At 42.2% G+C, this 11,680-nt stretch overlaps 2 protein-coding genes and 1 long non-coding RNA gene across 4 annotated transcripts; 1 reads left to right on the forward strand and 2 right to left on the reverse strand.

Annotated features, from left to right (window-relative positions):
• The first annotated feature begins 1,589 nt into the window (after positions 1–1,589).
• LOC124849823 (GATA zinc finger domain-containing protein 14-like) lies at positions 1,590–9,542 on the forward strand. Of its 2 annotated transcripts, XM_047330481.1 has the most exons (6): positions 1,590–1,741; positions 2,302–2,420; positions 6,040–6,088; positions 7,289–7,365; positions 7,626–8,074; positions 8,117–9,542. In XM_047330481.1, exons 2-6 carry the CDS (start codon positions 2,309–2,311, stop codon positions 8,477–8,479), a joined length of 1,050 nt encoding a protein of 349 aa, XP_047186437.1. In that variant the 5' UTR covers positions 1,590–1,741; positions 2,302–2,308; the 3' UTR covers positions 8,480–9,542. The 2 variants fall into 2 exon arrangements, with proteins under 2 accessions (XP_047186437.1, XP_047186436.1); XM_047330480.1 differs by having other exon boundaries at positions 7,626–9,542.
• Positions 2,275–4,228, reverse strand: LOC124849824. Its single transcript, XR_007030399.1, has 2 exons — positions 4,099–4,228; positions 2,275–2,456 (listed from the first exon to the last, which is right to left on the reverse strand). It is a non-coding gene; the product is annotated as an uncharacterized LOC124849824 (long non-coding RNA).
• Positions 9,543–10,840: 1,298 nt separating the features above from the next.
• On the reverse strand, positions 10,841–11,680 carry LOC124851007 (proline-rich protein 2-like). Its single transcript, XM_047337476.1, has one exon. The coding sequence runs from the start codon at positions 11,678–11,680 to the stop codon at positions 10,841–10,843; it is 840 nt and encodes a 279-aa protein (XP_047193432.1).

The raw sequence follows: 11,680 nt of genomic DNA on the forward strand, positions 1-11,680 counted from the left end.
TAGCGAGGGGGAGGAAAACACGGCGATTTCCGGTTGGACTTTCAGAATAAAATCCGTAATCGCTATAAGATAAGATAAAATAAGATCAACCTTTATTCGTCCCACAATGGGGGAATTTGGACATTACAGCAGCAAATTGGACAGAAGAATATAGAAAGAAATTTAAAAAAAGCAATAAGTATATACAAAATATAACAGAAAATATAAAAAAGATATATAAACATTATATACAGAGCAGTAGCAACAGTTACACGTGAAGAATAGATGTTATAATGTATAATGTTATTGCTGGATGGATGGATCAGTGGAGGCAATTCAAGTTTATTTGTACAGCACATTTCAAGAACAAGGCAATTCAAAGCGCTTCACATAAAAAAGCAACTGGGAAGAAACAATAATAATAATAATACATTTTTATTCATGGGCGCCTTTCAGGATACTCAAGGACACCTTACAAGAGAAAATAAACAGATGCACAACAGTAAAAACAGAGCAGACATAAATACAGAGCAATAAACAACAACAACAACAACAGACTAATAGAGCACAGGTAAATACTAAAACATTTCAAAAAAAAGTTATAGAGTCAGAGGCCAAACGGTAGGTGTGTTTTCCGACGGGTTTTAAAAGTGGTGAGAAAATCTGTGTACAAAACATATACAATCACATTAAAATATAACAATTAAAAATAAAAAAGAGAAACTAAAAACATATTAAAGTAGAAAAAGACAGATGATGAAGGTCACAGATAGTAGTAGTAGTAGATTTACTGAAAGGCAGCGGCAAAAAAAGACCGGGGAGTTGCGGCTTTCCTGCAGTTTTCTGGGAGTTCGTTCCAGATCTGTGGAGCATAGAACCTGAACGCTGCCTCTGCATGTTTAGTTCTGACTCTGGGGACCGACAGCAGACCCTTCCCACACGATCTGAGAAGGTCTGGATGATTCGTAGCGGAGCAGAAGATCAGAAATGTATTTTGGCCCTAAACCGTTCAGTGCTTTGTAAACAAACAGTCGTATCTTGAATTCAATTCTTTGACCAACAGGAAGCCAGTGGAAAGATGTGAGGACTGGAGCAATATGATCTACTCTTTTGGTCTCCAGGGTGGTCAAGTCTTATTAAATAGACACATTCTAATATTGTTTTTTCACAATATTCTGTAGTTTACACTGATATTTTTGAAGGCGCACTATGTATTTCCTGTATGGCGCTTACTAAATATAGGTATCTTTGATAATTCCCTGGTTTCTCATTTCAAAATAAAAGCAATTTCCAGGAGAGGAAAAATGAAATTATCGAGTTCTACGTATAAAAAAAATATAAATGTTTCCCGTTTTACACAGAAACAGTTCAGAGTGACTTTTTGATGAGCAAAATTTGAGAATTAAATAACATATGAAAAAAATTAAAGGAGGGAAAAAAAAGAATTTTTGAAACTCCCTGAGCAGAAGCATTGCAAAGTGTCTTTTCCCTTCCAAACATCAGACATATGTATAGATTTGGTTAACACACCTACACACACCTACACACACCAACACGCGCATGGTCACTGGAGCACGGCCGAGGGAGGGGACAGTTCTCAGCCCTCAAGTTTCTTCACCAAACTGACAAAAAGCAGAAACTGTCATGCAAATATGCCTTGCACAGTGTGACTCTTCTCGTCTCACATCGCACCATCCCCCCTCGGCCTCCGTCAACCCCACGTTGACCCGCCTGTGGAGCCCTCGGCTGTGTCCTGAAACAGGTGAGGAACCTTACGATGTGGATGACATCTTGGAAGGAATCTACGATCAAGTAACATCAGTGTGCTATTTCAACTATAATGACTCTTTCCTGCAAGTCGGCAGAGTTTGTGACACGTGTTGGAAAATGGCAGGAAGCTGCTGCAGAGGGAGGAAGCGAGGCGAACAGATAGACAGAAGAAAAAGTGTATTTATGTCATTCTGTCCATAGAGATAAGGCAAATAAACACACACACATACACACAATTCGTGAGAGGCGCTCTCCTCTCAAATTCACGACTCGAAGGACTTCCGTACATGGCCCCGGAGATTCTCGAGAAGCTCGTTTGCTTCTCAGAAGGCCAAAGTGAAAAAGACAAAAACCCAAAATAACCTGCGGACTTAGTCAAAAGCAGATATGGGGAAGTGGTGAATCGCTCTTCTTTCCGACAAACGGCCCCCGAGGAGCTGCAGCACAGATGTTTTTTTTCCTTGTTGGGAAGTGTAAAGTGTCTCTCCATCTCTAACGTGAAAGTTTTGGGGTTGTTTTTCTTCCTTTAATCCTCTGCGGCGTCGAGAGCAGATCGCCCATGGAGCTTCTACGTAAATACATGTGGCTGTGGGTGATCTGTGGCATCCTCTTTGTGAGCCTGGCGATCAGCTTCATCTTCCTCCTCATCAACAAGTGCTTGTCCAGAGGAGGTAAGTCACACCTCTCTGTCTGCCGTGTGGACAATCCTGAGGAACGTGATAAAAAAACAAAAACATTATGTCATGAGTGTTTAAACGGAGATGCAGTGATTGTGTGATGCTTTAATTTTGCCTGTACTCCAACTGGTATGGCGTAGAATCAGCGCCTCACTGGGGCTGGTGCTCCTCCAGCAGATTCAAACTATAAAATGTACATGAAATGTAAAAAAGAAAGAGAAAAGATTCTCAGGGTCGTGAAACCTCATCAGCATCACTGCACTCAGATCACATGTGACGCCAGACCAGATCTGAACGGAACTTTATTCATCTGCGCTTGATTCAGCGTTTCGAGGGTTTTTATTTATTTTTTCATATTCACGTCTCACAGGATGTACGGAGAAAATGTCAATTGCCAATCATCACAATGTTGCCAAGTACTTATGCTCAAGTAGTCTACTGGAGTACAATTTGTGTATTTCTACTTTTAAAGATATAATAACTTTACAGATATAATACTTTTTACAGCTACTATAATCAGGAATACATTATGATGTGCAGTTATAGGGAAAATTTAATTAGCTACAACTTTATTGCAGTTGCAACGTTAAAGCTACAGTATGTAATATTTAGAAGAACTTATACACAGAAATTGAACATATTGTCCGTAACTATGTTTTCATATATGTATAATCAGGATGTTTTTTCGTCAACTCTGAATGAGTTAAATATAGTTCCATGAGGTGGACCCGACCTCCGTGTGAGTCTCCATGTTTCTACGTCATGTTGAATACGGTTGTTGAACTAAATGGTTTCAGAATACTTTGCGTCCCGAATTGGATACGGAATCAGCGGTGCACCCCCTTAAAGTGTCCCCTGTCGGTCGCTCAGTTGGTTGCGGTTTGCAACTTTAACACCAGAAGCCGCCAGAAAATTACAAAAATTACACACGGGGGCTTTAGAGTAATGTTCATATTAGAATGAATCAATAATTAAAGAAAAGCTTTAGAGGGTCGATGCATACCCCGCACACGTACTGTACATACCTCAATCGGGCAATACTGACTTCTTTATGTTGTTATAATGTCATTTCATAATGACGTCATCGTGATTTTACAATTTTTACAATATGACTACGAATGGTTGGTTAATCCAAAAAAGTCTGTCCTGTCTCTAATCTTGTTGGTTGGTTAAGTTAATGCATTACTACACAAGATGACATAATTTTCCAATGAATTATGGATGAAGTCATTGTCTTTGCAAATTATTCATGCACATCAGAAAAATTATTGTCACTCATCATAGAGTGAAAATAATTTTTCTGATCAATAATTCAGATTGTCTCTACGGACATATCTTAAAGATATAATATGTGTTTGTTTTTTTTGGACCATGGGTTTCTTGACTTTGACTTTTGACCAATCAGCTCCAAAAGTTAGTCATCTGGAGAAACACTCCCTACCAAAGTCTTGTAAAAATCCATCTATGCGTTGTTGAGTAATACCCTTTAATACCATCATATCACATGATATATGTTATTTTTAAATTTACAAATTTGCTTAACAAGTTCTGTCACTTTTGATACTTTATCCAGTAGAACAACAGCGACTGCTCTGACCACAAAGCCCTTTGGGGCGAGATGGGGATTTATTATTAAATAAATTTAAAAAAAAATAATAATAATTTGACATACCCTGGAAAATCCGCAGAATTTTAACTCTTGAACAGTTTTTCCTGGAACCGTGTCTCTGGTGAGACGACGTTCCAGTGAAAACAGTGAATGCTCTGCCGAAGCAAGATCAACTTTTTTTCTTTTCTCATACGTGACAAAAAGTAAAAAGAAAGTGCAACTTGAGTTTGACTTTAACTTCTCCTGTGATCAGCACTTACAGCTTTATGATACATGAATAACATCCTTCCTTAAACTTCTTAGTTCTGTGTCATGTCCCCTCATATTGTGGGATCACCGCTAATTTACAAAAATGGATCCGGTTTTTCATGTAACAAACATCTTTTAAAAAAAATCTAAGATTTGGAAATATGAGCTTAATTGTCTTGTTTTAAGAGATATTTACTTATTTATGTCATTGAATTCATGGAATAATCCTGAATTGATCAGGAATTTGTCTCATTTAAAAATTTCCTGTCAAGTAAAACTATCTTTCTGCATGGTCAGATAATTTCACGTATGAAGTAATTTTCTCATCAAATTCAGTGTTTATTTCTTCCATTTTAGCTTTTCCTTTTTTTGCAGTGCATATGTATGAATTGTATCAATAAAGAGCTTTTTATTCTTTAAGATAAATGGATATAAAATGTTTCATACGTGAACTGCATTAAAATGTCACTGCGGTAAAAGAATGCAAGCATTATAAGGGAAATGAAAACTCATAGGTATGAAAATAGATAGAATCTCACATATTGAGGTGTAGAAACAGATCGTGCATGTGTGAAAAATATCATTAGATGAGAGACACTGAATGTTAATAGTGTTTTATAGCTGTAATCGGTCAATGTGGAGCTCATTTTAACTCCTTTCGTATTTTACGTTCATCTAAAACAGTGTCATGTTTCAGACTATGTTCATAGCCTGAGGTTTTTTTTCATGCACAATCTAAATCTTGAAATAAAGTGGCTAGAAAAATAAAGTACAAAAGTACAATGTCAACCTCTGAACTGAAGCAGAGTGGGAGTTTAAAAGTAGCGTGAAATCAAAGTACGCGAGTAAATGTTTTTTTTCAAAATTATCATGATAAACGATATTATCATCATTTTAAGATCTTTAAAAAAAAAAAAACAGCAGTACAGGCCTATTGGCCGTTGCACACGCTGCTGGCAGACAGAAGAAACAGAAGTGTTTTTTATTGTTATAGATGCTGCCGGCAGCAGTCCACTGAGCACGGACTTTCCCTCTTAATAATCACTCTGAGCACAAACAGTGAAATTTACAGTAAAATGAAGTGAGCAGTTCCTCACTAGCTCCTTTTTACTAAATCATCGCACGTCCACACCGCAGCTACAGAGCTGGAAGAGGAAGGGAAACCACTGTGCTGCACGAGTGCTGAAAGTGTCACTCCGAGGAGTTTACTGCAAAGTAGAAGAGAGAGAAAATATTATATTGTAATTGTATGAATTGCTATTATTAACGCGGTTTCCCCTCTGGATTTGATTAGGTGGGGTGAAACTTTAATGATCCCTGTGAGGGCAAACTGGGCTGCGGCGGCAAAACAGAGGATCTCACAGAGGAGTATGGATGAACGTTGAACAAATAAAGGGAACAAACTGATCATTGTAATAGCACATGGGGACATAAAAGACAATTGTATATGAAAGAACATAGATAAATGTACAGTATGTGTAACGAGAAGCTGTGTGCAAATGTGTATTGTTAGGTCTTATGTCCTATTTACGATGGAAGTTAATAAGAAACCTCATTATCATGGTGTTGTCTTTGTTTTTGTCCCAGTTTGTTCCAACATGATCCCGACTGCTGCTGCTGCTGCTCCGTTAATGAGCTCGATGAAGCAGAGGCCCCCTGGTCTTTCGTGATGTTTGAAGATTTGACATCAAGAGTTTCTTTCGCTTTAATTTAACTGCCTGTTCTCTCTTGTTTTCTTCCCCCCCCCCCCCACAGGCAAACACAGAGTCTCACATCTCCAGAGAAGATCGGCCTTCAACGTCGGGTAAATACATGATTATATACATTATCAAATTGAATATTGAATGCACAGATTTTTGCATGTGGGTTATTACAGGTTCAATGTCAGTGGACTGCTTAGGGAAAAATAAAATTGTCCAACGTCTTGGGAAATATACATAGAATCTTCCCGCTAAAATATACGTAAGAAGACTGACGCCTCACTCACGTCCGTCTATTATGACGCTCCAGTCTGGAGAGAGTTGGCGTAGCTTAGCATTAAGTCTGGTGACGGCTAGCCAGACTCCACCGACCAGCACCTCTAAAACCCACTGATATAATAATTACTGATTGTATTTTAGGTTTGTGAGGAAACTAAACCAAACTAAACTAAACTAAACCAAACTAAACTAAACCAGACTAAACTAAACTAAAATAAACTACCTAACTTAAAACAAAATGGAACTAAACCAAACCTAATCAAAGTAAGCTAAGATAAGCTAAAAACTAAATGGTACAAACTAAACTAAACCAAAATTGGAATGGGACTAAACTTAACTCAACCAACCTAAGCTAACCTAAACTTAACTAAGCTAAACTAAGCTGAGCTAAGCTATCATAAGCTAAACTTAAAACTAAATGGTAGGAAACTAAACTAAACAAGAGGGCCTTCGCCAGCCTCCTGCTGGTCGGCACTCGGGCCCTAACTAAACCAAAATTGAAATGAGACTAAACTTAACTAAACCAACCTAAGCTAACCTAAACTTAACTAAGCTAAGCTAAGCTAAGCTAAGCTAAACTAAAAACTAATGGGAACTAAACTAAACTCTCGTTTTAACTTTTCATTGATAGAATAAAATCTGATTAGACTGCAACAAAATATTCAACATGAAGCTGAACACAACATACGATAACATAAACACAGTAGTATAATGATGAATAATAGTTCTGTTGCTTAGTAATAGTATAATGGTATATTGATTATGATTTATGGGAATCAGGCTGTTTCCCAGTTATTATTCTATATAATGGGACCGTGTATAAGATTGAACATAAAGTATTTGCATAGTTATTTTAAAGCAGTATCTTGCAGTTATTAATACTGTAACCAGCTGCTGGCAGCGTAGTATCGCTCTTCTCATCTGACTCTTGGCAAGAAAGATGTAAGTCAGATGTTCCACATTGCTCCTCACTGCAAAAATAATTATGAAAAATCACAGATATGTTTCTCTTCTGCATTTCTCAGGAGCAACAATTACAAGGAGAGACAATTTGACGGCAACGTTCCTGCTCTTCCTCCTCGGACACAGTTTCTCATAGAAGGTGAATCTCTGACTGGATCACAAGACGCAAACGTTCCCCGCAAAATAATCCCCCGAACAAACACGACCACTGATGACAGTGAAATTAGACGACTTAACGGAACGTGAGAAATAACTATCCGTGGAACTGGACTCCGATCCAGACCGAACGACATGTGCTTCAGCGGGGGAAGAAATACTCACTGGATGGTTATGATGCAGCTTTTTAAACCGTTGTCGTTGGTCAAGGTTCTGCTCATTTTCTATCGTTTGTTGTTTCAGAGGCCACAAACTACGAAAACCTGGCTGAGCCACCTGCCCACCAACAGAACATCAACCACCACCAACAGAACACCAACCACCACCAACAGAACACCAACCACCACCAACAGAACACCAACCACCACCAACAGAACACCAACCACCACCAACAGAACACCAACCACCACCAACAGAACATCAACCACCACCAACAGAGCGTCAACCACCACCAACAGAACACCAACCACCACCAACAGAACATCAACCACCACCAACAGAACGCCAACCACCACCAACAGAGCGTCAACCACCACCAACAGAACGTCGACGACTACGAGCAGAACATCAACCACCACCAACAGAGCGTCAACCACCACCAACAGAGCGTCAACCACCACCAACAGAACGTCGACGACTACGAGCAGAACATCAACCTCCTCGAGCAGAACGTCGACGACTACGAGCAGAACATCAACCACCACCAACAGAACGTCGACGACTACGAGCAGAACGTCGACGACTACGAACAGGCCCTTCCGGAATACGAGCAGGACGCGGTCGAGCAGTTCGAGTATGTGCAGGTGGACGGCGAGCAGGACATCGTCCCTCCTCCTCCTTCTCCTCCTCCTCCTCCTCCGCCTCCTTCTCCTCCTCCACCTCCTTCTCCTCCTCCTCCTCCTCCGCCTCCTCCTCCTCCGCCTCCTTCTCCTCCTCCACCTCCTTCTCCTCCTCCGCCGCCTCCTCCTCCGCCGCCTCCTCCTCCTCCTCCGGCGTGCGACGGCCCAGATCCGGCCGACAGCGACTCTGAGGACTACGACGACATCGGAGCCGAAGACGAAGACCCGGATGACGAGGACTACGACGACTTGGGATAAACCCACAACGGGAGAGAGATCCACTAGAATGACACTTTTAGACTTTCTCATCTGGATCCTGCTGAGCACAGAGACGAGGACGATTTTACCTCACCACAGAATTCCTTGTATTTTAAATAATATATATATACTATTCATGATCAAGGAAATAGTTGTATCTTATTTGCACCAGCTGAGGGAGAAAAGCAAAGCAAGAGGTTTGGTCCTTCTCATATTACTTTAGTAACTTTGGTCCAAATTATTTCATTTTTAAGTTTAACCAACATTGCTGACGTGGTTCAAACTGTTTCGTTAAAGGTTTTGTTTTTTTACCAAGTCGTACTTCTCAACCGATCTCCGCCAAACTTGAGCTGCTTTCCAAAACCTTTCCTGAGGGGCTGTGTGTGACAACGCAACTGTCTGCAAATTTTCCTGCCAGACCCCTTTGTAAAAAATTCCGGAAAACTGTGAGAATGAGCCCACGTGAGGATGGATCAGGAAAAACCTCTGGAACATTCGCGGCGAGCGAGTACACGCCACCCCGCGACCGAATGTTTCCCGGGAACATGTCCCTGCCGCTGTGAAGGCATCTGACTCGGACCATCTCCCGCTTCCTTCTCCGTATGTTGAACGGCAAACTCTGGTAGATGTCCGGAAAATTGGGTCCGGATATTTTCGGGCGTTCGTGCCCGAAAAAAGCTTTTCTTGATCGAGATCCACCAGAACATCCACGTCGTATAAACGTATATACAATGACTTTGTAACAATGAGAAATATTGCTAAGGACGTTTTAAAGGACACACGTTCAGGTTCAACTGCAGAAACTGTCTGGAAACTTGGGTCTGGACCTTCTTCCAGTGGCTGGACGGGGCCTAACACGTTGGAATTTTTTTTCTTCACTTTCTTAAACAACTGTAGGTTTTATCGTCGTTTACGTTATGAGATCAACCTTTCTTTCTTTTATATTTCTATTGTAAGAACCAGTCAATCATGTGAAGGACTGCTGGGGGATGAGAGGGTGACTCAAAGCAGATCAATGAAATCCAAAAATTTCAATAAAAAGAGACAAGAAATGTAACTGCAATTTTTCTTACAGTGTTTTTTTATGTTTGTGTTCATTTTGCTCCGGGTCAGGTTTTTATTCATCATCAGCAACTTGTGTTTAACTGTGTTCTTTTCCTGTTGTTGAGAGACGTGTCATGTGAATAGAAAAGGTTTTCGCTTCATTGGTTTACGACAGCGGCTCCTCTAACTGCAATGAAGTACACTTGCATTCACGGAGACTCTCACAGCATGAAACGTGTTCTATTTAGATTATTTTTGTAATTTTGTAGTATGTAAAGTTTGTATGAAACTCAAGCTCTGATGTAGTTTGCTGAATGAAGTACAGGAGCAACGTGGAAAACATCAGGGCGTTTTGATAAATGTTGTATCTTTAACATCAGTGTCTGAGGTTAACAGAAAAGTTGTACCGTATCTGTAATACTGTAATACTGTAGTACAGTGCCACGTCGGTCTGGACGACTGGAGTCTCGGAAGAGAAGAATATTTCCAAGCTTCAGCCGTGTTATTATTATTGATCGTTCTGAATGTGAAGATGCAGCAGTGGCCACTTTGACTCTTTTTTTTGTTACTGTTAAAAGTTATAGTCATTTTTGGATTAAAAGTGTTAAATTATGCTCAACTTTTTTACCTCAAATTGTTGAACAGATCCTTAGTAAACAACTTGATTTTGCCGATTTTTCCCCCACAGATTGTCAGCACTGTGCCATCTCGCAGAGTTTCTTCAAATGATGATTCACATGTTCTTGGAGAGAAAACACGAAAAAACCAACCTTTCCCGTAATGTATTGTTTTGTGAGAAAGACTTAACTTCTGCACTTCTGTGTTTTTGTCCAAGACACATTTCACCAGTCCACAAAAGAGAAGCAGCGGCTCGTCGGCTGAAACCACAGTTTATACACACAAACCTCCGTCTGGCAAACCGCCGCAGCGACTGTCAGCAAAAGTGGTGATGTGGGTCGGCCGCTGCCAGGCGAACAGTTAGAACCCAAACCGGGGATTCTCTTCTCCAAAGTCAAAAGTGCTGTCGCAGTCAGCGGAGGAAAAACTGTTCTCATCAGAAAGTGGTGAGCAAAAAAATGAAAAACACAAGTGGTTTAGTCTTGAGCAAAGCATTGTATTGTAATAAGATTATTTGTTCTTGGTTGATTTGATAGGGACTAACACAGTAAGATAAGATAAGATGAACCTTTATTAATCCCCCATAGGGGAAATTTAAAATGCATGACATGCAGTAAATTATCATATGATCGTGTTTTTTCTATGTAAATTATTATACCCTAACAAGAATCCAGCTGTTCCACAATAGACATACATCCTTTACATCTGTATTCGTCTAGTTTCACTTTCTTTTTCACTCTTATTGCCAGGTGGGCCCCCTGGTAGCCTTGTGCGATCCCTGGTGGCCTCGTGGGGCCCCTGGTGGACATGTGTGCCCCCTGGTGGCCTTGTGCGATCCCTGGTGGCCATGTGGGGGCCCCCTGGTGGCCTCGTGGGTCCCCTGGTGGACATGTGTGCCCCCTGGTGACCTTGTGCGATCCCTGGTGGCCATGTGGGGGCCCCCTGGTGGCCATGTGGGGGCCCCCTGGTGGCCTCGTGGGTCCCCTGGTGGACATGTGTGCCCCCTGGTGGCCTTGTGCGATCCCTGGTGGCCATGTGGGTGCCCCCTGGTGGCCTCGTGGGTCCCCTGGTGGACATGTGTGCCCCCTGGTGACCTTGTGCGATCCCTGGTGGCCATGTGGGGGCCCCCTGGTGGCCATGTGGGGGCCCCCTGGTGGCCTCGTGGGTCCCCTGGTGGACATGTGTGCCCCCTGGTGGCCTTGTGCGATCCCTGGTGGCCTCGTGGGGCCCCTGGTGGACATGTGTGCCCCCTGGTGGCCTTGTGCGATCCCTGGTGGCCATGTGGGTGCCCCCTGGTGGCCTCGTGGGTCCCCTGGTGGACATGTGTGCCCCCTGGTGGCCTTGTGCGATCCCTGGTGGCCATGTGGGGCCCCCTGGTGGCCATGTGGGGGCCCCTGGTGGCCTTGTGCGATCCCTGGTGGCCTCGTGGGGCCCCTGGTGGCCATGTGGGGCCCCCTGGTGGCCATGTGGGGGCCCCCTGGTGGCCTCGTGGGTCCCCTGGTGGCCTCGTGGGTCCCCTGGTGACCTCGTGGTTCCCAT

The sequence above is a fragment of the Scophthalmus maximus genome, chromosome 2 (genome assembly GCF_022379125.1).
Source record: "Scophthalmus maximus strain ysfricsl-2021 chromosome 2, ASM2237912v1, whole genome shotgun sequence".
NCBI classification, from domain to species: domain Eukaryota; kingdom Metazoa; phylum Chordata; class Actinopteri; order Pleuronectiformes; family Scophthalmidae; genus Scophthalmus; species Scophthalmus maximus.